The following is a 25,140-nucleotide window of genomic DNA, read 5'->3' on the forward strand; positions in this document are numbered from 1 at the left end:
ACTGTCCACTCTGCCTGTCCAAAAAAAAAAAAAAAAATAGAAACCACTGAGCTTCAAGTCCTGCCCCTACCACCTGCGAGTTGTGCAGCCTTTGGCCATACTGTATACACGTCTGGAGCCTCAGCAGTCTTTTCTGTAAAATGGGAACACTGCTCCTTGTCCCCCAGGTGACACCGTGTCCGTCTGACCCTCTAGGGACTCAGAGGCCTTCTCCTTGACCCAAGCGTGGGCTGCACCCCTCGGAAGCCCCAGGAAAGGAGATGTCTGGGTCTGGGTCTCCCCCCAACCCCGGCTCCTCCCCTGGGTTGTTACTAAGGAACCCCTAACCCATTGCAGCCCAGGCCTCAGGTCAAGACTGATTCCGGGCTAGGGCAAAGGCTCAGAGTGGGGGCTAGCCCAGTGTCCCATGCAACAGCAGCTCCACCTAGGGCCTTCCTTGATCAAAGACCCCCAAGAGTAGCCTTTGGGGGTGCCGGTGCTTTGAGGCGCTCAAACTCGGGAGCGCCTGGAGGCGCCAGGGGTCCAGGGGGCCCTCCCCAGCCCCCTACCCCCCCGACAGCCCCTCCCGCTCCGCCCGGTGCCTAGCCCGGCCCCTTTAAAGACATTCCTGAGGGCGTGGTATCGGTGACGTCGGCGCGGGGCATGAATGAACAGGAGCGGGTTCTCACCCAACTTCCATTAAGGACTCGGGGCAGGAGGGGCGGGGGTTGCTCGCAGGCAGGCGGGCGGGAGTCGGACACCAAGGCCGGCGTGCGGGCGTGTGGAGCCGGGCACCAGGATCGCGCCGAGAGCCAGCAGAGCAGCATGGAGCGCCGGGGAGCCCGCGCCTACCTCGCGCTGCTTTGGGGCTGCGCTCTGGCCGCGGCGGCGGCGGCGGCGCAGGGCAAGGAAGGTGAGTTCGCTCGGCGGCCGCCCAGCCAGACCGGGGCCAGCCGCGGGACCCCGGGACCTTAGGACCCCCGCGCCTCCCGGAGCCTCGCGCTCTTGGGCGCACGCAACTTTGGATCCGACCTGGTGCCGCCTAGTGTCCGCGCGCTGGGACCGGGAGGGCGCGCGGGCTGCCCCCGGGATGACTGCGGGACCCCCAAGCGGGGTTACAGGGACTCCGGGGACTAAAGGGTTTTGGATCCGGCGCGCGGGGCTCGGAGGCCGCGGAGAAGGGGACGCGGCGCCGGCCACGAGGTTGCAGCCCTGGCGGCGGCTTCAGGAACGCGCCCTGGCGAGGGGCGCCGGGGTCTCTCGGAGGCGGGGGTGTCCGGGTGCACTTTTCGCGGGTTCGGCTTCTCAGTGGCCAGAACTCACTAACTCACTTGCCGCGATTTTGCGGGGAAGGCATTTCTTGGCAGGCCCCGCGTTTTGGGGACGGGGCTCCCCGCGGGAACTCCTGTACCCCGAGATTCTCTCCCACGCCCCGCTTTGCCTCCAACCCCGAGGGAAGAGCAGGGGTCAGGCTCTGGCCCATCTCCTTCCCGGGGACAGTTTAGGGGCCGCGAGTGAGAACAGGAAGTCCCCAGGTCGAGCCTTCTGAGCAAGGGGTGACTCAGGGCGAGGAAATGCAGCAGGTGGGGGCGCGGCCTCCCTAGGTGTGGAGCCGTCACCTCGGGGCCACCAGGGAGCCGGGGCACCCTGGGGCGGGACCCTGACACCCCCCCCCTGCACTGGGTAAGGGGCCCGGCAGACTTTGCCCAGGGCGGGGCACCTGTGTGAGCCGGTGCCGTCCCCTGCTGGGGTCGCAGAGAGGATGGGGGCTCCAGCCTTTAGGAGGACCTTCCTGTCCACTCGGTGGAGGCTGGCTTCGGGCCTCAGCGATGGGAGCCAGTTTCCCCACCTCCGGGGAGGGGGGGCACCGAGCGGCTTCCGCGGGCTCCACCGGGGGAAGCCGAGGAAACCCTGGGCAGCGTGAGGTTCCTTCCAGCCTTGCCTTCTTTTTGTGCCTCCCAAACTGGGGCTGGTGGTTTTGCTGCTGTTCCCGTGGGGAGGAAAAGAGGCGGGAGCGGGAGCCCCTGGTCCCAGCTGGGAGCTCTGGTTGCAGGAGTGTGTGGCAGGGATTTTGCGACACCCCCCCCCCCACGCCCGCCGTTTGGCCCTCCCCCTTGCTGGGGACCGTGGTTGGAGAGAAGGGGGAGACAGCTGGAATCCCAGGGGCCTTTCTCCTGGGCTGCCCATGGCGGGCGGGGGATTAGGCCCAGCCACCAGCCAGGAAGGAGGCTTCCGACCTTGGGCGTCTCTCTGCCAGCTCAGGTCGCTAGCCCAGTGCCCCCAGTCCCTGTGGGATGAAAGACGAAAGGGGTACCCGGTCTCCTGGGGAGGGCGGGTGTTTTAGCTTATTCTCCAGGAGTCCCCGTGAACCGGTCCCCAGGGATGTGTGCCTCCCAGGGGTGAGGAGGTGGCCGTGGCGGCCCAGCTGGCAGCTGCTGGCGTCAGTTCTTGGGGACTCTGGCTGGGTGTGATGGATCTGCTCTGGGCTGCCCTTCCCCCCGCCCCAACTTCTCCTTTCTGCCACCCCAGGACCCCAGCTGCACTCAGCAACCCAGGTGGAGTCCGTTTCGGTTCTCAACACCCCCGAATTTGCCTCCTTTTACCAATGGGGAACTTGGGACCCCTGAGCCCTCACTAGCCACGGCCCTCTGCAGAGAGGGTCAAACAGAGCGTAAGGGGCATTGGCCTGCGATTGGTTTCAGGGTGCATTTTCCCGGGCTGTGATTACAACGGGGCAGGGGCTGCTCACCTGGGTGCTGCAATGGGAACAGGGCTGGGGGGCGAGCAGGAGGCCTGGGAAGCCCTGTTTGCCCTCTGTCCCCTTGCCCTTTTAATCCATTTCTTTCCCAGAGTCCCCTGCCTGCCCACTTTCTGTAGGTATTCCCTGGTCTTGGGCAGTGGCAGCAGCGGGGGTGGGTGGTAGTTCTCCATTTATGTGAACAGCTGGGAAGCCCTGTGGACCCACAAGGGTGGCGTCCGTGGTGACTTCAGGCGGAGAGGGAGGCGTGGCAAGGTGAGGGGCACAGGGCTCCTGGCCAGGCCTCTCTCAACAAAGCCAGGGGGCAGTGGGGGGTTCCCCAACTCCCAGGGACGTCAGGGCCTCTGCGTGTGGAAGGGCCGCAGGAGAGAGCTGCGCCCATGCCAGGGCCGGGGTCAGGGCGGAGGACCTGGGCCGGTCGCCTCCTGTTCTGGTGGCTGGGTCTAGGGAATTTCCTGGGGCGGGGGCTGTGGCTGGAAGCCCCTGGGGGAGGCTCCTTCCTGTGTGAAGGCCTCTTTTCTTCTCAGGTAGAGCCTGGGATCCCTCGGGAGGGGAGGGGAGGGGAGGGGAGGGGAGGGCTAGGGTACCCTGTGAGCCAGCTTAACCCTTCAGGGCCTGGGTGCCCCACACCCTCCCTCGGGGCCACAGAGGCAGCGTCTCCCCGCCCCTGCAGTGGGTGTGACGGCAGCACCCGGGTCACCCTCCTGCCCCCCTCGCCGGAGGCAGGAACCCCCAGATTCCTTCCTGTGTAGCTGGAACATTCCATTTGCTAGTGGGGTTAGAGAGTTTTCCAAGCCCCAGCCCTGGGCATGTCTGAACAAATCCCTGCCCCTGCCCACCTCACCGGTCACCCTGCGGGTCCCCACAGCCTGTGCCGTGGGGCCGGTGCCACATCGGATTTCCTCTTCCCTGTCTGGGCTGCCGGGCCCTTCCTAGAGACACTTGGCCAAGGTCAGCTGGGGGTGGGGGTGGGGGAGGCAGTGCTTACTCCTAGGCCTGGGGGCTTCAGCCCAGGGGAGGGAGAGCAGTCTACCATGGGGGCCTCCTACCCTCACCAGCATCTCAGGCCAGCCCTGCTCTTGCCCCACTCCTGCTTGACTGGAGCCCCATGCTAGGCGTCCTCGCCCTGGGGCCCAAGGGCAGACATGGATTGGCTGGTCTTTCCCTCTTCCTCAAGGCTCTGCCTTCTGAACCTGGGAACCTTGCCTGAGTTCCATGCCTCAGTTTCTCCCATCCTCTTGCCCTCGGTGGGGGCTGTGCTTATCAGCAGCTCCCTGGCCCTTCCTTAGACACAGACGGGCAGCTATGCTGAGGGCCCCACTGCTGCTGCTGGGCTGCTCATAGAGAGTGGGCCGGCGCCGTAGCTCACTTGGTTAATCCTCTGCCTGCAGCGCTGGCATCCCATATGGGCGCCGGGTTCTAGTCCCGGTTGCTCCTCTTCCAGTCCAGCTCTCTGCTGTGGCCCGGGAAGGCAGTGGAGGATGGCCCAGGTGCTTGGGCCCTACACCCGCATGGGAGACCAGGAAGAAGCACCTGGCTCCTGGCTTCGGATCAGCACAGCGCTGGCCATAGCGGCCATTTGGGGAGTGAACCAATGGAAGGAAGACCTTTCTCTCTCTCTCTCTCTCACTGTCCACTCTGCCTGTCAAAAAAAAAAAAAAGAAGAAGAAGAAGAAGAAGAAGAAGAACTGGAAAAAGAACAGAGTGGACTGGCGGGAGGGGCCTGGAGGCAGGGCCATCAGGGAAGCCCCTGGCAGTGGGTCCCCTGCCTGCTGCAGATGCCTCTTGGGCACAGTGTGGCTCTGGCACCTGGTCTCCGCAGGCCTGGAAATTCCCTACCGAGATTTCCATCTCTGTGCCCCTGGCACCCCTGGGAGTGACTTTCCCAGAGAGGCTCTCGCCAGCTGTGTGTACCTGTGGCCCCTCCTGGTTGGTTCAGGCCGCTCTGTGGCTTCTGTGGCGGGAAGTTTGGTTTCCAGGCATCCTGCTCCTCCCCGAGCTGTTTGCACCTGTTAACAGGGCTCTCCTCCTGGAGGGCGTGAGACGCATGTACATACATGTGCATGTGTGTGCTCTGTGGCCTGGGTGGGGTTGGGGTGTTTTAAGCAGGGGCATGTGGTGGAAGCAGAGACCGGTGTCTCCAACACCCACCCGTGTGTGAAGTGCTCCTGGGGACGGTATTTAAGGAGGTGTCATTCAATCCCCCTGCCAGCCCCAGCCCCGGCCCCGGCCCCGGTCCCGGCCCCGGCTCAGCCCAGCTGCTGTTCTCCTGCTAGGCCGCGGCCCTGTCCTGCTCTTCCCAGCTTGCAGGCTGAGCTGGGGCGGGGCAGGGCTGGAGCCTGGCCTGGGAGAGGCAGCCTCCCGCACAGGCTCGGCTGGGCCCCGTCGCTTCTCCAGACAAGGCCTCTCCGAGGGCTCCTAGGGGACCCTCACCCTTCCTGCCAGCGTCTTTCTCTTGTGGACGCCCCCACACTCACCTGGCCCCTCCCATCTCTTGCAGTTGTTCTGTTGGACTTTGCAGCGGCCAAGGGGGAGCTGGGCTGGCTCACGCACCCGTACGGTAAAGGGGTAAGTCAGCCCTGGGGGATGGGCAGGGTGCGGGGCTGCCAGGCCCGTGTGCGGGTGGGGAAACTGGGCCTGGCTGTGCTTGGAAGGCAGCGAAGGGACCTGGGAGGTGCAAGGAGCTGGGCAGACGTCTACACCCCAGGTGCCCCCAAAGGGTTCACAGGCCCGGGGAGTCTTCCTCCCTCCACCTCTTGGAGGGGTGGGGCTAAAGGCTGCTGTGTCCTGGAAGTCTCAGCTCAGGTGAGGGGTGAAGGGAAGACAGGAACTGTGGCTCCCAGCTGCCCACAGCTCCCAGGGAAACCAGAGTGAGTTCCTGCCCCCCCCATCTCCCCCGCCCCCCTGCCTCCCTGTCTTGTGCTGCCCTGATGTGACCAGAGCTGGAGGGCCGGAGCTGCGTTCTCCCCCCCAGCTTTGCCTTGACTGCTGTGTGATTCTGAAGGTGTGGCTGCTGCCTGCCTCGGTTTCCCCCTGTGTACAGTGGGCCCTCACTGTGCCCTGGGCCCTGGGACCCTGAGCCAGGGACAGGGGTCTCTCTGGGGGGCTGCTGGCCGGGTGTGCCTGAGTGGGGAGCCTGTCCCCGGCCACCCTAGTCCAGGGAGCTGGAGTGCAGCTCTGAGCCGATTTGTAGGGTCCTGAAACCCCCAGCCGTGAGGGGCACAGACCACCTAATCCAAGCACGCCTTGGCTCAGAGTGGGAGGTGGAGACCTTGGGGTGTGCAGGGCCTTGGGCCAGTGCCACACCGTGTAGTCCAGGCGTTTTCTTGTCTCCTCTGCTTTCATTCATTCATTCAACAAAGACTTCCCTGAGCACCTGCTCTGCCCCGGTAGGCCCTAGGGATACGGAGATGACTTAGATGTAGTCCCTGTCCCGAAGAGCTCAGAGTCCAGTGTGAGAGCCAGATGTGTGCACACGTGCCAAGTGCTATGATAAAGGGGACGTGCAGGCGAGGAGCCCAGGTTGGGGGGCATTGGCCCAGTCTGGGAAGTCTTCCTGGAGGAGGCTGAGCTGGATTCTGAGAGGGAGGAGTGTGCACTGCTTGTTGCAAAGTCTAAGTGGTGGCAGATCAGCCACTGCCTTTGGTTTAACCCCTTGCCTGCCCCCATCTCCCGAGGCGCTGTGAGAACTAACAGCAATGACAACAGTAATTCTGCCTTGTGTGACTGTCCCTGGTGCTCTCTGTAGATATTGTGTCATGTCCCCCCATGGCAGATGTGAGCGAGGGGACACTGAGGCTCAGAGCTTACGTGACCCTCCCACGTGGAGCCCCGGATTCTACACCAGGCTCCTAGTCTACTATGGAGGCTCTGCGCTCACCCTTTGGGGCCACCTAGACCAGAGCTCAGGTCCCAGCCCAACTGTTTCCAGAAGTCCGTCTCCAGGCCTCAGTTTCTCTTTCTGTAGAATGGGCAGGGCAGGAGCTGTTCGGCGTCTTCTTGATGCCCAGCTCGGCCAGCCAGCGCCGGGCACATTACCCACACTAGGCCGTCTCTCTGCACACAGTGGGACCTGATGCAAAACATCATGAACGACATGCCCATCTACATGTACTCCGTGTGCAACGTGGTGGCCGGCGACCAGGACAACTGGCTGCGCACCAACTGGGTGTACCGGGGCGAGGCCGAGCGCATCTTTATTGAGCTCAAGTTCACGGTGCGCGACTGCAACAGCTTCCCCGGCGGCGCCAGCTCCTGCAAGGAGACCTTCAACCTCTACTACGCCGAGTCGGATGTGGACTATGGCACCAACTTCCAGAAGCGCCAGTTCACCAAGATTGACACCATCGCGCCCGACGAGATCACCGTCAGCAGCGACTTCGAGGCGCGCAATGTGAAGCTGAACGTGGAGGAGCGCTCCGTGGGGCCGCTCAGCCGCAAGGGCTTCTACTTGGCCTTCCAGGACATCGGCGCCTGCGTGGCGCTGCTCTCTGTCCGCGTCTACTACAAGAAGTGCCCCGAGCTGCTGCAGGGCCTGGCCCACTTCCCCGAGACCATCGCCGGCTCTGACGCACCCTCTCTGGCCACCGTGGCCGGCACCTGCGTGGACCATGCTGTGGTGCCCCCGGGCGGTGAAGAGCCCCGGATGCACTGTGCCGTGGACGGCGAGTGGCTGGTGCCCATCGGGCAGTGCTTGTGCCAGGCAGGCTACGAGAAGGTGGAGGACGCCTGCCAGGGTGAGTGACGGCTCGGGGTGGCAGGGCGAGAGTGCTCGGGGGCGGGAGACTGCCTGCCTGGGCGCCAGTGTCTCAGCTCTGGGGCCCTGGGACCTGGGTAAGCTGCTCCCTGCTCTGACACGTTGTGGGTCCGACGGTGGCCTTCTTTACGAGTGGGTTCAGTCGTTGGTTGAGCAGGAACGAGTTGAGAAACAGGATGGAATGCAGATTCCGAGCGAAGCCTCTGGTACAAGAGTGCTTTGTGTTCAGTCGCTGCGTTGCGTTTCGCTGGGTGATGTCAGGCCCTCTGCTTCTTCTCTGTGGGGCGGCCTTGCCTCATCCGCACGGTGGAGACGATCGCGGGCCCAGTTCCGAGGGCGGCTGTGATAATCAAATGATTTCATGTTCATGAAGTGCTGAGGTCATCGCGTGACACATCCGGGCTCTCCGTGAGGCTGTTACTTTTGATTCATCCCGCAAGTATTCCCTGAATTCTTTGCTGCGCTCCGGCCCCGCAGACCTGGAGTTTCGTCCCGGGAGCTAGTTCCTTACTGTGTGACCTTGCACAAGTCACTTGACCTCTCTGGCTCTCTGCGTCCCCTCTCGTCCTTGGAGAGGCGACTGCGTTGGCCCCAGGGTTTGCATCCCCTGGCTGCACACCTGGTCTGCTTTCCAAGCTGGGCTGTGTCGAGGGAGGGAAGGAGGGAGGGGCGGATCGAGGCCCGGGGTTCGCCCAGCCCCACACGGGGACCGAAGGCCCAGATTCTCCGTTGGTGAGCAGCCTGGTCCAGGAAAGAGGCGGGTGGAGGGACCGTCTCTGGAACGGGGCCTGTGACAGCGCGGGTGGAGGGGCCGTCTCTGGAACCTGTGACAGCGAATCTCCCGCAGCGGGCAGCTCTTCTGGAAAAGGCTGTGGGTGGGGTGGTTGTGGAATGCGCGCCAGCTCATCCCTTTCTCTGGGAGCTGCTTTGCTGAGATAAGCAGGGTGTTGAGAAATTGGGGGGTTTAGCCCTTGCGGTGGCGCATACCTGCCGGGTGGGAAGTGCGTCCTCCCCTCTGGCCTTGGGTTCACTGGGACTAAAATGGGAAAATTCAGTGACAGCAGCAGGTTGTGTGTGCTTGGACTTCAGCCCTGGATCCTGCAACCCAGGACGGGGGTGGATGCGCGGGGGACCCGAGACGGATCCTGGTTGCTTCTCAGAGCAGATCCTCAGGGCCTTGCTTAACAGAGTCCATAAACCCCTGAGTCTCTCTCCCATGAGCCTGTGGGGCAGCTCTGCCCAGCCCCTCGCCGGCCCTGCCTTGTCCTCCCAGCTCCCCTCCGTGGAGTGAGCCCCCTGCCCCAGGCAGCCCTGCTTTAGTGACCTTGGACGCACACTGGCTTCTAGACAATGGCTGTGGGGTAGGGGGGCAGCCCAGTTGGGCCCGCAGGCTCCTCCCACATGACATCCTCGCCCAGGAATGCGGGGGTGGGGAGTGAGGGGCAGCTGAAAACTTTCCACAGGCTGGGGATTCAGGTCCTGCAGAGATAAGAGGATGGGTGATGGGGGGGGTCTCTCCAGGAAGGGGCTGCCAGCCCGCCTCTGGGGGTGGGGGTCACGGGTCTGGCCAGCCTTGTTTGTAAAGAGCAGAATGGGGGGGCCCTGGCTGGGAGGACGCCCTTCCACGAGTGGGATCTCTCGCTTCGCCGTGGGAACCTCTCAGCTGCACCAGCTCTTGCCCTGGCTTTTCCTCCCTGGGATCTCCCCACCGAAATTCCCTGCGGCGTGGCCCGGCCTGGCTGCTCTTTCCGCTTCCAGACGCGTCTCGGCAGCCCTGACTTCAGTGCCAGCTGTTACGTATTCCCAGTGCTTTGTCAGACGTCGCTGCTATTCACCCATTGGGCAGATGGGGAAACTGAGGCTTGGAGTTGAAGGCAGACAGCTAGCATGTGGCTGCATCAGGATTTGAATCCAGGCAGCCCGCCGATGCCCCAGCTGCAGGCTGGGTCAGGAAAAGGGGAGGGAAATGACCAGTTCCTGTGGAATCCCTGACTCAGCTCCGGGCAGCCATGCGGTGGGCTGGGGGCTCCCTCGGGGGCCACATGAGGGCGCACGAGGTGTCCCTGCCTGCTCCTTCCCAGTCCGGGAGCCAGCTTCTTCCCTGGGGTCTCTGCGGACCACCCCAGGTGGGCCGGGTTATCCCCAGAGTTCATCCGTTTTGCCCCAGGGTTCTTTCCCAGGGAGCCCCAGGAGCTTAGAGAGTTCAGGGCGGTGGAAGGGGAGCGTGCCGGCACCCAGGTGCTGTGTGTGGACAGGTGGGCACCCTGCCCAGGAGCGCGCCCGGGAGCTATGTCAGGAATGAGCCAGCTCCCTGCAGCCTCCCTCCCCCTCCCGGGGACAGTGGAGTCGCCCAGGCTGACCGTTGTCCCCTGGGGCTGCTTTGTCTCCCTGTTCATCTCAGCTTCCTGTGCTGGCATTGGCAGCTGAGCTGGCGGGGCCCGGCTGGCGCCTCGGCCCAGGTGAACAGGTGGCCAGCGGCCTTGGCCAGAGGCTCAGCCCAGCAGCTGGGAGCCAGAGCCATGGGGGCGGCTGGAGTGCCCTTCTGGGAGGCCTCTGCTCCCTCCAGGGTCTCGCTCTCCAGGCACCATGCTAAGCATTTCACAAGCAAGGTTCCCTTCAGGCCTCACGAACAACCCAGAGAGGGCGAGGACTTTATCCCCAATTTACAGATGAAGAAACTGAGGCCGAGGGACCAAAAGCACTGGGGCCTGGCCACTGCCCTCAGTCACCCCTGCTCTGTGTCCTTTCACTCACAAGCTGTGTGACCTTGACCTGTCTCCTCGGGCCCCATTCTGGCCGAGGACCCTGCCAGTCTGGGGACCAGGGTGCACCTGCTGTGACTCTGCAGAGGCCCCCTGAGTCACCATGCTTGGTGAGGAGGGGTCCCTGGGGTGGGCGTCCCCAGTGGCTGAAGGGGAGGCTCCCCAGGGGCTGGGGTGTGGCTCTGGTTTGGGGGTCAAGGCAAGAAGGCCTTGCTCAGACAGAACTCCAGGCTGGGGGCTCTGTGGGCTCGTCCCCCTCCTGGGAAAGCCACTGGCCTACAAGGGTGGGACTGTGGTGGCGCCTCCCCACCCCGGCTAGTGGCTGTGACCCCTGGCCCTGTCGCCTGGCCCTCTGCTCACACCAGGCGGGGCCCCAGCCGCTCCCTGCCTCCAGGAGGTAAGTGGGTCCCCAGAACGGAAGGAAGGAGGCAGGGAAAGCAAACAGGAGATAAAAGGCTGGTGGATGGAGGGAGGAGGCGGGCTGGGGCAGCCGTGCTTATCTCGGCTTGGCTGAGGAATGTGCCACAGATAATTCCCCAGGGTGTGTGCGAGGGGCAGGCTGCTGGGCCGCGGGCCTGGGCACGCTGGCTGGCCGGGGCCTGCTGGCCGGGGCTCGCTGGCCGGGGCTCACTGCCCCCCTTCTGCAGGGCCTGCTGGGAGGCGAGAAGCCACAGGGCCTGCAGTTATCAGGTACCCTCATTTGCTGGGTGAGTAACTTCCAGGTCACCGCTCGCCACCGCAGAACAGGGTACAGAGACAAAGTCCAGGTCTCGGCGCCTGTGAGCCCGGGCCGGGCCTGGCTTGGGAGGTGACCGGCCCCAGCGAATTGCCACCGCGACCTCTTGACCTCACCATCTTGCCGCCACCACCAGCCTGGGAGGTGGCTGGGCCTGGGCGATGTGCGTCATGAAGAGGGTGCCTGTCCCCGAGTCACCCCACTCTGCTGCCAGAGGGATGGGCATCGGGAACTGGAAAAACTGGGGTGCAGCTGTAGGTGCAGCCGCCGTGCCCCAGTTCCCCTGCGTGGAGTGGCCTGGGGCCCTCCCAGGGGAGCCAGGGCCAGAGACGCGCCCCACGGGTTGTCACAGGTGTGCCACCAGCCGGCTCCTGCCAGGCAAGTGGGCGGTCAGGTGTGCAGTCTCCACCGGGTCCCCCAGGGGCTAAAACACTGCTCACTTCTGTGGCTTTAATGCATGCAAGTGTCCGAGTGCTTCAGTCACTTATTCATTCACTCACTCATTCATTCGTTCATCTGTCCACCCACCCATTCATGAGGATTAGCTGAGTGTGTGCTTTGTGCCAGGCTGACCTGGGCTGATACAGACTCCAGTACGTCAGTGTCTGTCCTGCTGCTAGACTTACAGAGAATCCTCGTAAGTACAGAAATATAACCTCCAACAGTGCGCCAGCCAGCCGACGCGGTGTTTCTGATCTTCCTGTCTGACCCCAGCATCCAGCACGGTGCTAGACACGTGGGCAGGGCTCATTTCTGTTTGGTAAACAGAAGATTGAGTGACAGGTGCCCTGATGGGGCTCAAGGGGGCCAGGAATTGGGCCGTCTGGGAGGGCTGTGTAGAGGGACTCATGCTGGGTCTTGAAGCATGCATAGGAGTTTGCTGGTTGGCTAAGGGTCAGTGGGTCTTTGGTGGGTGTGGCTGTGTCTGAGTGCATGGAACCCTGTCCAGAACTCCAGGAAATCCGATCCAGTGCCAGGAAGGTCAGGAAGATGGAGGGGCTTGCTGGTAGCCCACTCCCCAGCTCTGGGACCCCCAAGCACTGGCAATCCCCGCCTTGGTGTGGTGATGGGGCCTGGGGACAGCTCTGGCAGCTCTGTGGGAGGAGGAGGGCCCTGCCGCCTCGTCAGGCGAGCACATGCCCCCTTACCGCTGTATTATCTGGCACATCCGCAGCGGAAATCTCTCCAAATTCCCTCTTTCCTGCCGGCAGCGGGCGGGCCACCCCCGGGCTCCGGGGCCAGAGAATGGAGCCCGTCTCTTCCCCCACTTCCTCCTCTTGGCACAGGACTGGAGGGCTCGGGAGCCGCAGCGGAGCACTGGGGGCTTTGTGGGTGTCTGAAGCCCTTTGTGGGGGGAACCCAGCCTGGGCTGTGAGGGTTGGAGCCCCCTCCTCCCCAGCCTGACAGATTGTGGTCCTGGGCTGCCAGGACCACTGGGGGCCAGCACTGAGCTGGGCACAGCCCCCTCTTGGGCAAGCCAGGGCGTCTGGGGCACCCAGCCCCAGGATTAAGGTGACGTGGCTCTGTGGGGTCCTCCGGGGGGAGGAGGCAGCTCTTTTTGTATCAAAGCAGGTACGTGCCGGGCAGGGTGCAGAGGGTGCGTGGATTTCTCCAACCCTCAGGGAGCCTTGGAAGATGCTTGGGTCCTGAAGACCCCCTAGGTAGCCCCAGCAGGCCCGGTTAGAGATCGTGTCCAGGGTGCACCGGCCCCCGCCCCCGGCTACGCCGCAGAAGCGGGCCAGGGCGCAGGCTTGTTTGAGGGTGTTGATTTCTCGCCACTCCAGATTGAGCTGTTGCTAAGAACAGAAGTGCGAGGCGAGAGGGGCTCCGACGTGGGTGCCCTCGGCCTGCTTTCTGGTTTGGTCTTAGCAGCTCGGACACCTGGCTTGGGTCGCTTTGCCTCTCTGAGCTTGGCGGGCGTGGATGCGGGGGGCGCCCCTGTGCGACACGCGCGTTGTGCGGACTGAACGAGCGCACGGGAGGCACTTGGTCAGTGCTCTCGCTCTCCTGGGCCCCAGACTCTGGTCAGAGCAGGATCCCGGTCCTGGGCCTCCTTTGTCCCCCGGTGTGGCCCTGCCCAAGCCCCTCCCCATGGCATAAGCCCAAGCTCCCCTGGGGCCTCTGCAGGGGGTCTGCTAAGGCAGCTCGGGCAGGGGGATGACAGAGGCTGTTTGCACAGTCTCTGGGTGAGGGGGGCCGGGGGGGCTCATCAGGAGTGCTGGACCAGGAGGGACTTGGCTCGGGACTCCAGCTTTGCCGGTTAGCAGGGCCTGGCTTGGATCAGAGGTTCGCCTGGGTAAGGGCACTTGAAATTGGCTTCCCTTAGGCCGCAAGGGGCCAGGCTGCCCTGGGTCTTCCCAGCAGTCTTTGCTGCAGGAGGTTTTTCTGAGAGTGAAGATGATGCTGTGCTGTTACTCCCTGTAACAACCGGAGCTGCGCCGATCTGAAGCCAGGAGCCAAGAGTTTCATCTGGGTCTCCCACGCAGGTGCAGGGGCCCAGGCACTTGGGCCACCTTCCGCTGCCTTCCCAAGTGCATTAGCAGGTAGTGGCGAAGCTGGGACTTGAACTGGTGCCCCCATATGGGATGCTAGCGGCACCACAGCGCCAGCCCCTGCCTGCCCCCTTTATCGCACACCTTGTCATGCGTTAGGTCCCCCTGAGTTCAGGGACTTTGTTTTCATCCCTGGGGCTGTGCCCAGCCTGGGGCCAGGCAGAGCAGAGGAGCAGGGCACTGTTTAGGTAAGCTCCGATCAGGGTAAGCTGCAGGACGTGTGAGGCGAGGCCTCTAGGGTGACCTCACCCTACTCTGGCCACTTCAGCAACTGCCCAAGCCCTGGGCAGCCCTGCGTGATGGCCCTCTGTCTGCACAGCTTCCTGCCTATGGGGCCAGGAAGGGGGCTTGGGGCAGGGGCGGGATAGGGCCGTGGGAGGAAGAAGCCCCTGGAGTCAGGTGCCTGAGCCTTTCGCCAGCTGGGCCGGGGCAGGACCTGCGCCGGGAGGAGGAAGAACCACTTCCTGGCCTCCCTGGGAGCACGGAAATGACTTGGTCCTGGAAGAAGATCCGGAGAGAATGCTGGGGGCCTGGCCTTGCCTGCTTCCTGGCCGCCCAGCCCCGGAACGGGAAGGTGGTCAGGTCTTGGGGTGCAGGGAGCCCTGCAGGGGTGGCAGGCTGTTCGGTCGGGGAGTCGGTCAACAAACATGAGCAGCCGGGGCCGGTGCTGTGATGTAGCAGGTTAAAGCCCTAGCCTGCAGTGCTGGCATCTCTTATGGGTGCCGGTTCGAGTCCCAGCTGCTCTACTTCCCATCCGGCTCCCTGCTAATGCACCTGGGAAAGCAGCAGATGGCCCAAGTGCTTGGGTCCCTGCACCCAGGTGGGAGACATGGAAGAAGCTCCTGGCTCCTGGCTTTGTATTGGCTCAGCTCCAGCCCTCGTAGCCATCTGGGGAGTGAATCAGTGGGTGGAAGACCTCCCTCTCTCTCTGTAACTTTGCCTTTCAAATAAATAAAATAGATCTTTAAAATAAAATAAAAAAAAACCGCCGAGCGGATGCAGTCACTGCCCTGTGGGGACCTGACCGGCTGTGCTGATCAGATCAAAGGCGCCGAGGAAGGCGGGCAGTGCCTGGGGCAGGCAGGCTTCATGGAAGGCTGCAAGGCGAGGAGAAGTGGACCTTGAACGGCAGCCTCAGGGGTGCGGCTGCTTTTCCTGGCGGGAGCCAGTGTGGAGTGATGCGAAGGTTTGGGGGCATGTGGGCGAGGCACTTCCTGGGTGCCCAGCGCACTGCAGGTGCTGGCCTCACCTTTTCTCACCGCGAGCTGAGCTGTTTTACCGCGAGGCAACAGGTCCTTGGTGATTTCACGCCCAGCGTGGGGCCGCGTCGTCGTGGGGGAGCGGCTCAGCCACTTGGGGGTGGGGACCAGGGAAAGTCACGTCTCTGTCGTCCCCTGTGCCTGCAGCCTGCTCGCCGGGATTCTTCAAGTCCGAAGCATCCGAGAGCCCCTGCCTGGAGTGTCCCGAGCACACGCTGCCGTCCCTGGAGGGCGCCACCTCCTGCGAGTGTGAGGAAGGCTACTTCCGGGCCCCCCAGGACCCACTGTCCATGCCCTGCACACGTGAGTCTTGCATCGGGGGTGATGGCGGTGGTGGGTGTGGCCTGAGGGTTGGCACTGACCTCTCTCCATGGTGCAGGCCCGCCCTCCGCCCCGCACTACCTCACGGCCGTGGGCATGGGCGCCAAGGTGGAGCTGCGCTGGACGCCTCCCCAGGACAGTGGGGGCCGCGAGGACGTCGTCTACTTTGTCACCTGCGAGCAGTGCTGGCCCGAGTCAGGCGAGTGTGGGCCGTGCGAGGCCAGCGTGCGCTACTCGGAGCCTCCGCACGCGCTGACCCGCACCAGCCTGATGGTCAGCGACCTGGAGCCCCACATGAACTACACATTCGCTGTGGAAGCCCGCAACGGCGTCTCGGGCCTGGTGACCAGCCGCAGCTTCCGCACCGCCAGCGTCACCATCAACCAGACCGGTGAGGCCTGGTGTTGGCGGCTGTGCCCCGGGTGGGACTTAGGGAGGCCCAGGCTGCGTTCAGAGAGGCAGCAGAGCAAGGTGCCCCTCCCAAGACCCAACTGGGGCGGGGGGTGGGGTGAGGGGTGGCTACTTAACCTCTCTGGGTCTGTTTCTCACCTGTGAAGTGGGGGGATTTAGCACATCATTATCCTGGAGGCTCTTGGCACAGGGTCTGGTCCAGAGACAGGGTTCTGCAGGACTTGGCTGAGCTGCCTCTTTTTTTTTTTTTTTTTTTTAATGTCACGTATGCACTTGATCGTACTCACTGGGCACCTCTGGCGGCCAGTGGGGTGCAGGTGTGGTGGGGGCTCTGTGCTCGGGAGCTGGAAGTCAGGGATCCCAGGATGGACTCTGAGCAGCCTGGGGGCTGTGGGAGGGCCTGACTCCAGGTCCCCTCATCTCCCATCCCTGCGCACCTCACACCTCTCTCCCTCCCTCCCCCACCCAGAGCCCCCCAAGGTGAGGCTGGAGGGCCGCAGCACCACCTCGCTGAGCGTGGCCTGGACCATCCCCCCACCGCAGCAGAGCCGCGTGTGGAAGTACGAGGTCACCTACCGCAAGAAGGTAACGGGTCGGCTGCCCACCACCCGAAGAGGCTCCCTTCTGCAGCTGGGGAAACTGAGGCCTGGGCTCTCCCAGGGCAGCACGGCATTGACTCCTGGGGGGTGGGGGACCACGCAGCATTCCGATCCTGGGAAGGGGTGGTCGGGGCGGGCGGGGGAGACCAGGCAGACCTGGGCGGTGCATTTGCTGGGTTGGACTTCGAGTGAGTACTTCCCTTCTCTGAGTCGCAGATTCGCCCTCGGCGAGTAAGGCGTCGAGCTTGCTGGCTGGGCATGGTCTCGGGTGGTCCTGGGTGAGGCCCCTGCCCCGCCCTCATTGCCCCTCCTCCACCTGTTGGCCACTCCCAGGGGGACTCCAACAGCTACAATGTGCGCCGCACTGAGGGCTTCTCTGTGACCCTGGACGACCTGGCTCCGGACACCACCTACCTGGTCCAGGTGCAGGCCCTGACACAGGAGGGCCAAGGGGCCGGCAGCAAGGTGCATGAGTTCCAGACGCTGTGTGAGTTAGGGACCCCCGGGGCACGGGCCAGGGCCCTGAACCAAGTGGTTGGGACCCACTGAGGGAGGGAGGAATTGGATCCCAGGCCCCACTCCTGGGCCAGCAGGGCTGGGGCAGCCTGGGTCCCGGGCAGGGCTAGGGCTGCAGGTGGAAGGCCAGGGCCGTGCTGTGAGAGGGGAGGCCCGGGTTCTGGCACTGGCAGACCCCAAGTTCAAGTCCCGCGGCACAGAGTCTCACAGCTGGGAGTTGGAGGAGCCACTGTGGGAGCTTCGTGAGGGCCTCTCGTTGACCCTCTGTGACCTGAGAACAAAGGCACCTGAGCCCTCCCAGGTGTCTCAGGTCCCTGAGATGGGCCTTGGGGGCCAGGGGTGGTGTTCCCGTGATCGCAGTTGGAGGGGCTCCCTCGTCATTAGCTCGTCTCCCTTGGCAGCCGTGGAAGGGTCTGGCAACATGGCGGTGATCGGTGGTGTGGCTGTCGGCCTGGTCTTGCTTCTGCTGTTGGCGGGAATTGGCGTCTTCATTCATCGCAGGTGTGTCAGAGCCACACCAGGCTCCCCCCGGGCTCAGGAGGGCCAGGAACCTCAGTGTCCTCATCTGAGAAATGGGTCTGACGGCAGGTGGCCTAAGGTTCCAGTAATCCCTGCCTCCTGGTGGTGTGAAGCTGGGATGAGCCATGCATGCCTAGCACAGGGCTGGGCACGCGATGCAGGCCTGGGACAGGCGGCCATTATCTCTGCTCTGGGCATTAGCGGTGTGGCCACACTTCCTCTGGACGTGCTGGGTATTGCTAATGAGGAAAGCCCTCATTATGGCCACTTACGGGGCCATTCCAGGGCACAGATCCCAGGGTGTGAGTCGTGGCTGGCTCATTTCCTCCCCGCCTCTCCCCTGCCTTCCCCGTGCCCTCTGCCCCGCGGGGGATGGTGAGCAGGAACCCAGCACAGTGAGCTCTCCTCCCAGGCTGGGGTGGGGTCGGGGCCAGCTTCACTGACCCTTCCCGCGTGCTTCTCTGTGGCTTCCCACAGGAGGAAGAACCTGCGTGCCCGCCAGTCCTCGGAGGACGTGTACTTCTCCAAGTCAGGTGAGAGGCAGCCTCTGCTCTGACCTCGGCCCCGTCCCGCTGTCCCCTGGGGTCTCCCCAGCTCTGCGGCAGAGGTGGGGGCAGCCCCGGTGGCCCTGGGGCTCTGGGTGAGGCCCCGAGGCTTCCCTGGGCAGCGTTGAGGTCCAGGCCCCACAGCTGGCCTGGCTGGGCGGCCTCCTCCTGTGGGGGCTGCCCCTCCCTCACTGTCTGTGACCCACTCCTCCTGCCCCTTCCAGAGCAACTGAAGCCCCTGAAGACGTACGTGGACCCCCACACGTATGAGGACCCCAACCAGGCTGTGCTCAAGTTCACCACCGAGATCCACCCGTCCTGCATCACACGGCAGAAGGTGATCGGAGCAGGTGAGGCCGGCGCACCTGCCGCAGGGCCCCTAGGAGCCTGGCAAGGGGTGGTACAGGTGGGGTGGGGGCGCCCTGTGCCCGGGCTGGCTGACGACGGGGGTGCTCCCTCTGTCCTGCCTGCGCACAGGGGAGTTTGGGGAGGTGTACAAGGGGATGCTAAAGGCGTCCTCGGGGAAGAAGGAGGTGCCCGTGGCCATCAAGACACTGAAGGCCGGCTACACGGAGAAGCAGCGGGTGGACTTCCTGAGCGAGGCGAGCATCATGGGCCAGTTCAGCCACCACAACATCATCCGCCTGGAAGGAGTCGTCTCTAAATGTGAGGCTCGTGCGGCGCCGGGGGCCGGGGAGGGGCTGGCCCTGGTCCACCTGCTGGGGCTCTGTCTCTGACCGTGCCCCCTGCCCCTGCCTCGTGCCCGCTCACCACTGTGCCTGATCTCTCACCGTGCAGACAAGCCCATGATGATCATCACCGAATACATGGAGAACGGGGCCCTGGACAAGTTCCTTCGAGTAAGGATGGGGCCGGGGCGGGAGGGGCGCGTGCCGGGCGCGGGGCCGGCCGGCGGCTGACAGCCTGCGTGCTCTGGCAGGAAAAGGACGGCGAGTTCGGCGTGCTGCAGCTGGTGGGCATGCTGCGGGGCATCGCGGCGGGCATGAAGTACCTGGCCAACATGAACTACGTGCACCGCGACCTGGCCGCCCGCAACATCCTGGTCAACGGCAACCTGGTGTGCAAGGTGTCCGACTTCGGCCTGTCCCGCGTGCTGGAGGACGACCCCGAGGCCACCTACACCACCAGTGTGAGTTTGGGGAGGGGCTGGCCCCGCCAGGGGAGGGTGACTCGGGCCTTCACCCTGCATGCCTGCGGTGTGGACCTTGGGGTGGGGAGTGCCTGTGGCTTGGTGGTATGTGCTGGGGCTACTGGGGGAGGGGGAGGGTGGTAACCAGGCCCGGGTCCCCTGCAGGGTGGCAAGATCCCAATCCGCTGGACGGCCCCAGAAGCCATTTCCTACCGCAAGTTCACCTCTGCCAGCGACGTATGGAGCTACGGCATTGTCATGTGGGAGGTGATGACGTATGGCGAACGGCCCTACTGGGAGCTGTCGAACCACGAGGTAGGGCCCTGGCCCAGCCCGGGCCTGCCCAAACCTGGACTGAAGGGCTTCACTCATTCCCAACCCCAGGGGCTAGGCAGGGCCAAACTTCTTCCAGTGTAGATTGGTTCAGTGAATGTTTATTGCGGGCCTACTGCGTGCTGACTTCTACAATCTGGTGCCTACTTACAGTCCAGAGTACAGGGCAAAGAAACAAGGAATGGGGTGGGTGTGCATCGGTGGGTACACACAGGCACGTGTGCACGTGTGTGTGCCTCCGTGTGCCCAGCTGGCTGCCCGAAGGAGGTCACGCTGCTGCCGAAAGCCAGGGCACAGCAAAGCAGGCAGGTGAAGAGGAGGAGGAGGAGGAGGAGGAGGAGGCAGAGAGTTCTGGCCAAGGGCGAGCGGACACGGGGTCAGAGGGGAGGCTGGGCTGCCTGCAGGGCACACAGTGTGGCTGCTGCGTGGGGTGCCCCGTGGAGGAGCAGGTGGTCAGGCCATTGGTCTATGGCACTCTGGAGACAGCCCCTTAGCCCTTGGCCCGAGTGCTGCTCTCGAGGTTGTGTACTGGGGTTTAGAAGGACCCATCCTCAGTTTCTCCCCTTCCTTCTCCGGCCTGCCTCTGTGTGCTGACGCCTCTCTGCCCCCACCCCCACCCCCAGGTGATGAAAGCCATCAACGACGGCTTCCGGCTGCCCACGCCCATGGACTGCCCCTCCGCCATCTACCAGCTCATGATGCAATGCTGGCAGCAGGAGCGCGCCCGCCGCCCCAAGTTCACGGACATCGTCAGCATCCTCGACAAGCTCATCCGAGCCCCCGAATCCCTCAAGACCCTGGCTGACTTTGACCCCCGGTATGTTGCGGGCGGTCGGCCTGGGGCGGCTCCCACCTCCACGCCCGCAGCCTCCCAAGCGGTGCGGGTCTAGTGGCCGGAGGGGGGGCAGTCAGTTAGGGGGCTCGGGAGCTGGGCTTGGGCTCGACTTAGACAGGACTGGGGGTGGCTCGGAATCCAGCAGAGGTAGTTAACCTTGCCAGGGCACGGTGCTCAGCGCTGGGCATGATTGAGTTCATTGAAGCAGCTGTGAGATGGATCCTATAATTAACCCCTTTTTGAAGATGAAGAAACTAAGACACGATGTGGTTAAGTATCCCACACAGCTGGCTGGAGGCCAGACGGGGAGGGGGGCTCCAGGGTCCCAGGTCTCTGCTTGCCCAGTCACGATTTGGCCTTGACAGCGGTGGTCTTGTTGACAGGAGTGGGGCAGCCATAGTTTTAAACCCTGAGTGCTCCTGACCTGCTGGGCTGCCTCATCGAACCCTGCCTGATTTGGTTACCCCGTTATGCAGAGTGGGAAACTGAGGCACGGGGAAGCTTGTATGGGAAACCAAGGCATGGGGCAGTGCCGCAGGCTCGGGGGGCCCGTTGGGGGCTAGGAGCCGCCGCCTCTCACCTGCGGGCTGTGGGTTCTCTTGCAGCGTGTCCATTCGGCTGCCCAGCACCAGCGGCTCCGAGGGCGTGCCCTTCCGCACAGTGTCCGAGTGGCTGGAGTCCATCAGGATGCAGCAGTACACGGAGCACTTCATGGCGGCTGGCTACACTGCCATCGAGAAAGTGGTGCAGATGACCAACGAGTGAGTCGCACCCTCCTGTGCCCACCCGCCTGTCTCCCACCTCCGGAGGCCGCCTCCGACCCCACCACCTGCCCGTCCGTCTCCCAAGTCTCCGCTCCCGCAGAGCCAGGCGGCCACCTCGGCCCCGTCCCCTTCTGCCTCTCTTCCCAGCGTGGGAATTCATAGCGATTGTGGTCACAACAATAGTTGGCGTTTCGGAAGGCCCTGTGCTGGAGCACTTTGAATCAGTCCTGCTGGGCAGGGTGGGGCCTGGTAGTGTCCCCACTGGACAGGTGAGAGACGGGTGCAGAGAAGTGTGGGGCCTGTCCAGGGCCTGATCTGGGGAACAAGAGGATTTGCAGCCCCGGTCAGCCGGAGCTCAGGGACTGCAGAGCTCATTAGAGGAGAAACATGCTGAGAGGTGGCCGACCTGCCTGAAGTCGCACGGCCAGCTAGGGGCAGCGTCCTGTCCAGGTCGCTCTGCCCAGTGCCGCAGCCAGGGAGCTCCCAGGCACGTCTGCTCATCCGCCCACCCCCGGCCCGCCTGGGCTTGGCCTTGTCAGGCTGCCCATGGGAACGCCCATCTCCTTCTCGCCCCAGCCCTGGGACCTCTCCCAGTCCGACCTTGGCACGGACAGTTCTTCCCATCCCAAGAGAGGGAAGACATTATCCCCTTGGCCTTTTGTACCTCTAAAAATAGTGGTGGGTCCCAGCAGCCCAGCTTGTGCAGGGTTCAGGGTCATGGCCGAAACACCCTGAGGTTGGGCGGTTTTGGGAACCACACGCAGAGGAAGAGCTGAGTCTCCCACAGTTGTGGGACACAGAACTTCTGGGATTTGAGCCTGGGGATGGACATTCTCTGGGGGCTCTGGAAACTGCTCAGCTGAGCTGACCCGCTGGCCAAGGCCGTGGTCCGTCCCAGGGGATGGCCTGTGATGAGAATCAGCCAGGGACGGAGCCGTGTCCCGGGATGTCTCTTGCTGCTAGCCAGTGACAGGGCACACGCTCCGGGTCTGCGGTCACACTTGGGCTCCAGTGCCACACCTGCCACTTCCTCGAAGGTGACCTTGATCAAATTAGGTCCAGCTCGGAGCCTTGGTTTCCATGTCCCCTCGTGGGGATTGCATGGGTGCAACGCAGATGACGCGCCTGCGCACAGTAGGGGCTTCATCCGCGTCGCTCTCTTTTCCTTCGCTGCCCTTCTTTCTGCCTTAGTCTGTGGGTGAAACCAGGGTTCCCCACCCCCCTCTTCTCCGAGAACCTGACCCAGCCACGTTGGCTCCCACTGAGGACAACACGGCTTCTCTGTTGGTGACCAGAGCTGAGGGCAAGGAGATGTCCTGATAGGAAACACATGTTCTTGGAAGCTTCCCGAAATAGCCCGGGTGCTCCCCACCGATTCCTTTCCCACGAGCAAGGCCCAGCTAGCTGGGGTGGACGGAGGCCGTGCACGCAGGCGTGTGGCGTTTGGAAAAGGCCCGGAGAAAGGCAGGAAGTCATCCAGCACTCCCTTCTGCTTGCTCCTGCCCGCCGCTGCTCGGAGCTGGGCCTGGGTGACTCACCCCACCAGTGCCTGCCCCTTCCTGTCCGTCTCTCTCCAAGTAAATGGGGCTCTGGGAGCACTTTTAAAACCTGTAGGTGGTGTTCACCTGCCGGGGAGCCCCCTGGAGGCTCTGAGCCAGCCACGGCACGATTCAGCTCTTTCCTGATGGGGTCAGAATTTAGCTTCCGTGGCCCACCCTCTTCCCCGCCCCCCCAAGGGACCGGTCGCTTGTTCCCCGGGGGTCCCCCGACGTCCGTCTCTCTCACCACCCGATTTTGGAGCTGTCAGGCATCTAGCTGGACTCGTGGTTTCGCAGTGAGGAGCTGATGAAGGGGGGGGTGTTTACCCCAGCAGCAGCAGCAGGTGCTGACCGGCGTCAGGGCTGGGCAGGGTCTTAGCTGGGGTCGAGGGCCCAGGCTGGCGCGTCCTTGGTGCTGAAGAAATGCTCCCTGGGTAAATGCTCTGAGGCTCCAGGCTCCGAGAACCGTTTCTCACTCCCTCTCCTCGCGCCCGGCGCCAGCAGACAGCAGGTGTATCTATGGGCGAATGGCCTTGGGAGGCCCAGTGCGCAGCAGAGGGACCAGACCAGGCAGAGTGTCCCGAGTCAGGGCCCCCTGCCCCTGGGAGGGGAGGGGTGGGAGTGAGGCCGGGGCGGAGCAGCTCGGATGACCTGTGGGCCTCGTCCCAGGGTGCTGCCGTGCGCTGCGCGTGGGGGAGGCAGAGAGGGACGATGAGGGGCGCTTTGTTCTTAAAGAGGAGGGGGCTGGGCTGGCAGGGTTCTTTCCCCACTCGCTCATTCACCCGCTCAGCAGCCAGCAGGACCCCGGGGGCCGTGCGCTGGGTGGGGGCGCTGTCCTCCTGAGCCCACAGAGCCTCTGTGAGTCCTAGCCAGGCTCCTCCCCCATGGTCTTCGTCTGAGACCCCCAGGTGCGGGGTCCCCGCCTCCTTGTCCAGCAGCCCCCGCTGTCAGGGTCAGAGGCGCCCTGCGGTGGAGGGCTGGGCCGTTCTCCCAGACGTCTCACGTGTGGCCCTGCTGCTGCCACCCCCCACTCACCTGGCGGCCCTTCCTGGCTCAGCACTTCTCCGAGGGCTCCCGGAGCCTGTGGGAAAGTCATGGCTCCGGAATTGCAAACAGGAGCTTGCACCATATAATTACCCCATTTACGGCCAAGAGCCGGCCCATAAAAACCTGGGTGTTTGCATGGGTCTGGGCTGGTGGGTGAGCGGCCTGCTGGCGGGCTCCTGGGAGCGTAAGTGGTTTTACGAGGGACGAGGGGCGTGGAGAGGGGGAGCCCAGAACAGCCTGGCCCCAGGGAGCATGAGGGGGGCACAGGGCGGCTGGGCCGTGGGTGGTACTGATGCCCCCTCCTCCACTTGCTGCCCGTTCCTGGGGTCTCCTAGCCACTCGCTGGGCGCTGTTTTCCCATTGGATAGGTGAGGAAGTTGAGGTTCCCCAAACGGAAGGCACCTGCCTCAGGTGACGTGCAGGGCTTTGCCGAGCCCTCGCCCTATTGCCAGCAGGGGCCTTGGAGGGAGCGAGGGTGAATTGAGGCCGTGGCTGGGAAGAGGCCTTGGGCAGCGGAGCTCTGAGCAATACCCAGAGGGTGGTGGCCTGGCACTGTCCCTGGCGGGGGCCTTAACTGGAGACACACAGGACAGACAGGTGGGGAAAGGGAGGCACGTATGCACCGCGGGTCGGAGTCCCGGCCCTCCACCTGCCGGCTGTGTGACCTCGGGCCAGTCCCTTCACTCTGCAAAGTGGGGGTGACGAGGGCGCGTCCCTTGGGCACCTCGCAGGCACTGGCTTTGTGGAGGCGGCCCAGCTCGGCAGGCTTCCGGGGGGGGGACCCTCCTCTCGGGCTCCTCAGCGGGAGCTCTTTGGCCCCTCTCTGCTGCAGCCCCTGACTCTCCCCCTCGCCCTCCCTGCCCACAGGGACATCAAGAGGATCGGGGTGCGTCTGCCCGGCCACCAGAAGCGCATCGCCTACAGCCTGCTGGGGCTCAAGGACCAGGTGAACACGGTGGGCATCCCCATCTGAGCCCCGGCCCCTTGGGCAAGGATACTTGAAAAACAGCGGCCCGCGCCGGCCACCAGAGACCTTATTTATTTCTGATTGTTCCCTCATTGGTGCCGCTGGGGGCTCTCGGACGACACCCGTGCCTGATCCGGGGATCCCGGGCCAGGGGCCTCGTCCCCCCGGCAGGACAGATAGCCAAGCACTTAGCCGGCACCGCCATGTTCCCAGCATCCTCTGGGGCTGGAGCTGCCAGGGTCTTCATGGGACATTTCGAAACCGACCTCGCTCTCACCTTCTCCCACACGAGGGAGACTCGGGAAGAGGGGGTGGTGTCAGCCCACGGCCGTGCGACCAGGGCACCTCGGCCCCACCCTCGCTGTAAGGGGCACACTCGGACCCCGGCTGGGTGCGACCCACGTGCCCCTCCGTCCCTTCAGTGCCATCCTCAGACCCCCGGGCCCTGCCCTCGGCCCAGGCGGGCCAGACGCTCGCTTTCCTGGGGCCTCTGCAGTGTGCTTGGTTATGTTGAGTTTTTTTGAAAATATATATTTTGTACTTTGTGGAAAGAATGTGTGGTGGCAGGGGCCCTGCCAGGGCTGGGGGCAGAGGACGGACGGCCTGCGTCAGACATTCCCGGGCCCTGCCGGCCCGCCCAGCCCCCCAGAGGTGACACTCACTACTCTGTCAGTGTTAATGGTTTTTGTTTTTTTGGGACTTTTTTTTGGAATCTTAATTTATTATTTTTTTTATATTTATTGTTAGAAAATGACTTATTTCTGCTCTGGAATAAAAATTGCAGATGTTCAAA

General features: G+C 63.7%; 1 protein-coding gene across 1 annotated transcript; it reads left to right on the forward strand.

Moving 5' to 3' along the window:
- The first annotated feature begins 674 nt into the window (after positions 1–674).
- Positions 675–25,140, forward strand: EPHA2 (EPH receptor A2). The gene is made up of 17 exons (XM_002722324.4): positions 675–892; positions 5,238–5,305; positions 6,804–7,473; positions 14,950–15,105; positions 15,182–15,514; positions 16,004–16,119; positions 16,467–16,620; positions 17,051–17,150; positions 17,646–17,701; positions 17,938–18,063; positions 18,191–18,379; positions 18,512–18,573; positions 18,654–18,863; positions 19,029–19,178; positions 19,820–20,013; positions 20,637–20,792; positions 24,248–25,140. The coding sequence occupies exons 1-17, from the start codon at positions 805–807 to the stop codon at positions 24,351–24,353; spliced, it is 2,934 nt and encodes a 977-aa protein (XP_002722370.1). The 5' UTR covers positions 675–804; the 3' UTR covers positions 24,354–25,140.

The sequence above is a fragment of the Oryctolagus cuniculus genome, chromosome 7, assembly GCF_964237555.1.
Source record: "Oryctolagus cuniculus chromosome 7, mOryCun1.1, whole genome shotgun sequence".
Taxonomy (NCBI): Eukaryota; Metazoa; Chordata; class Mammalia; order Lagomorpha; family Leporidae; genus Oryctolagus; species Oryctolagus cuniculus.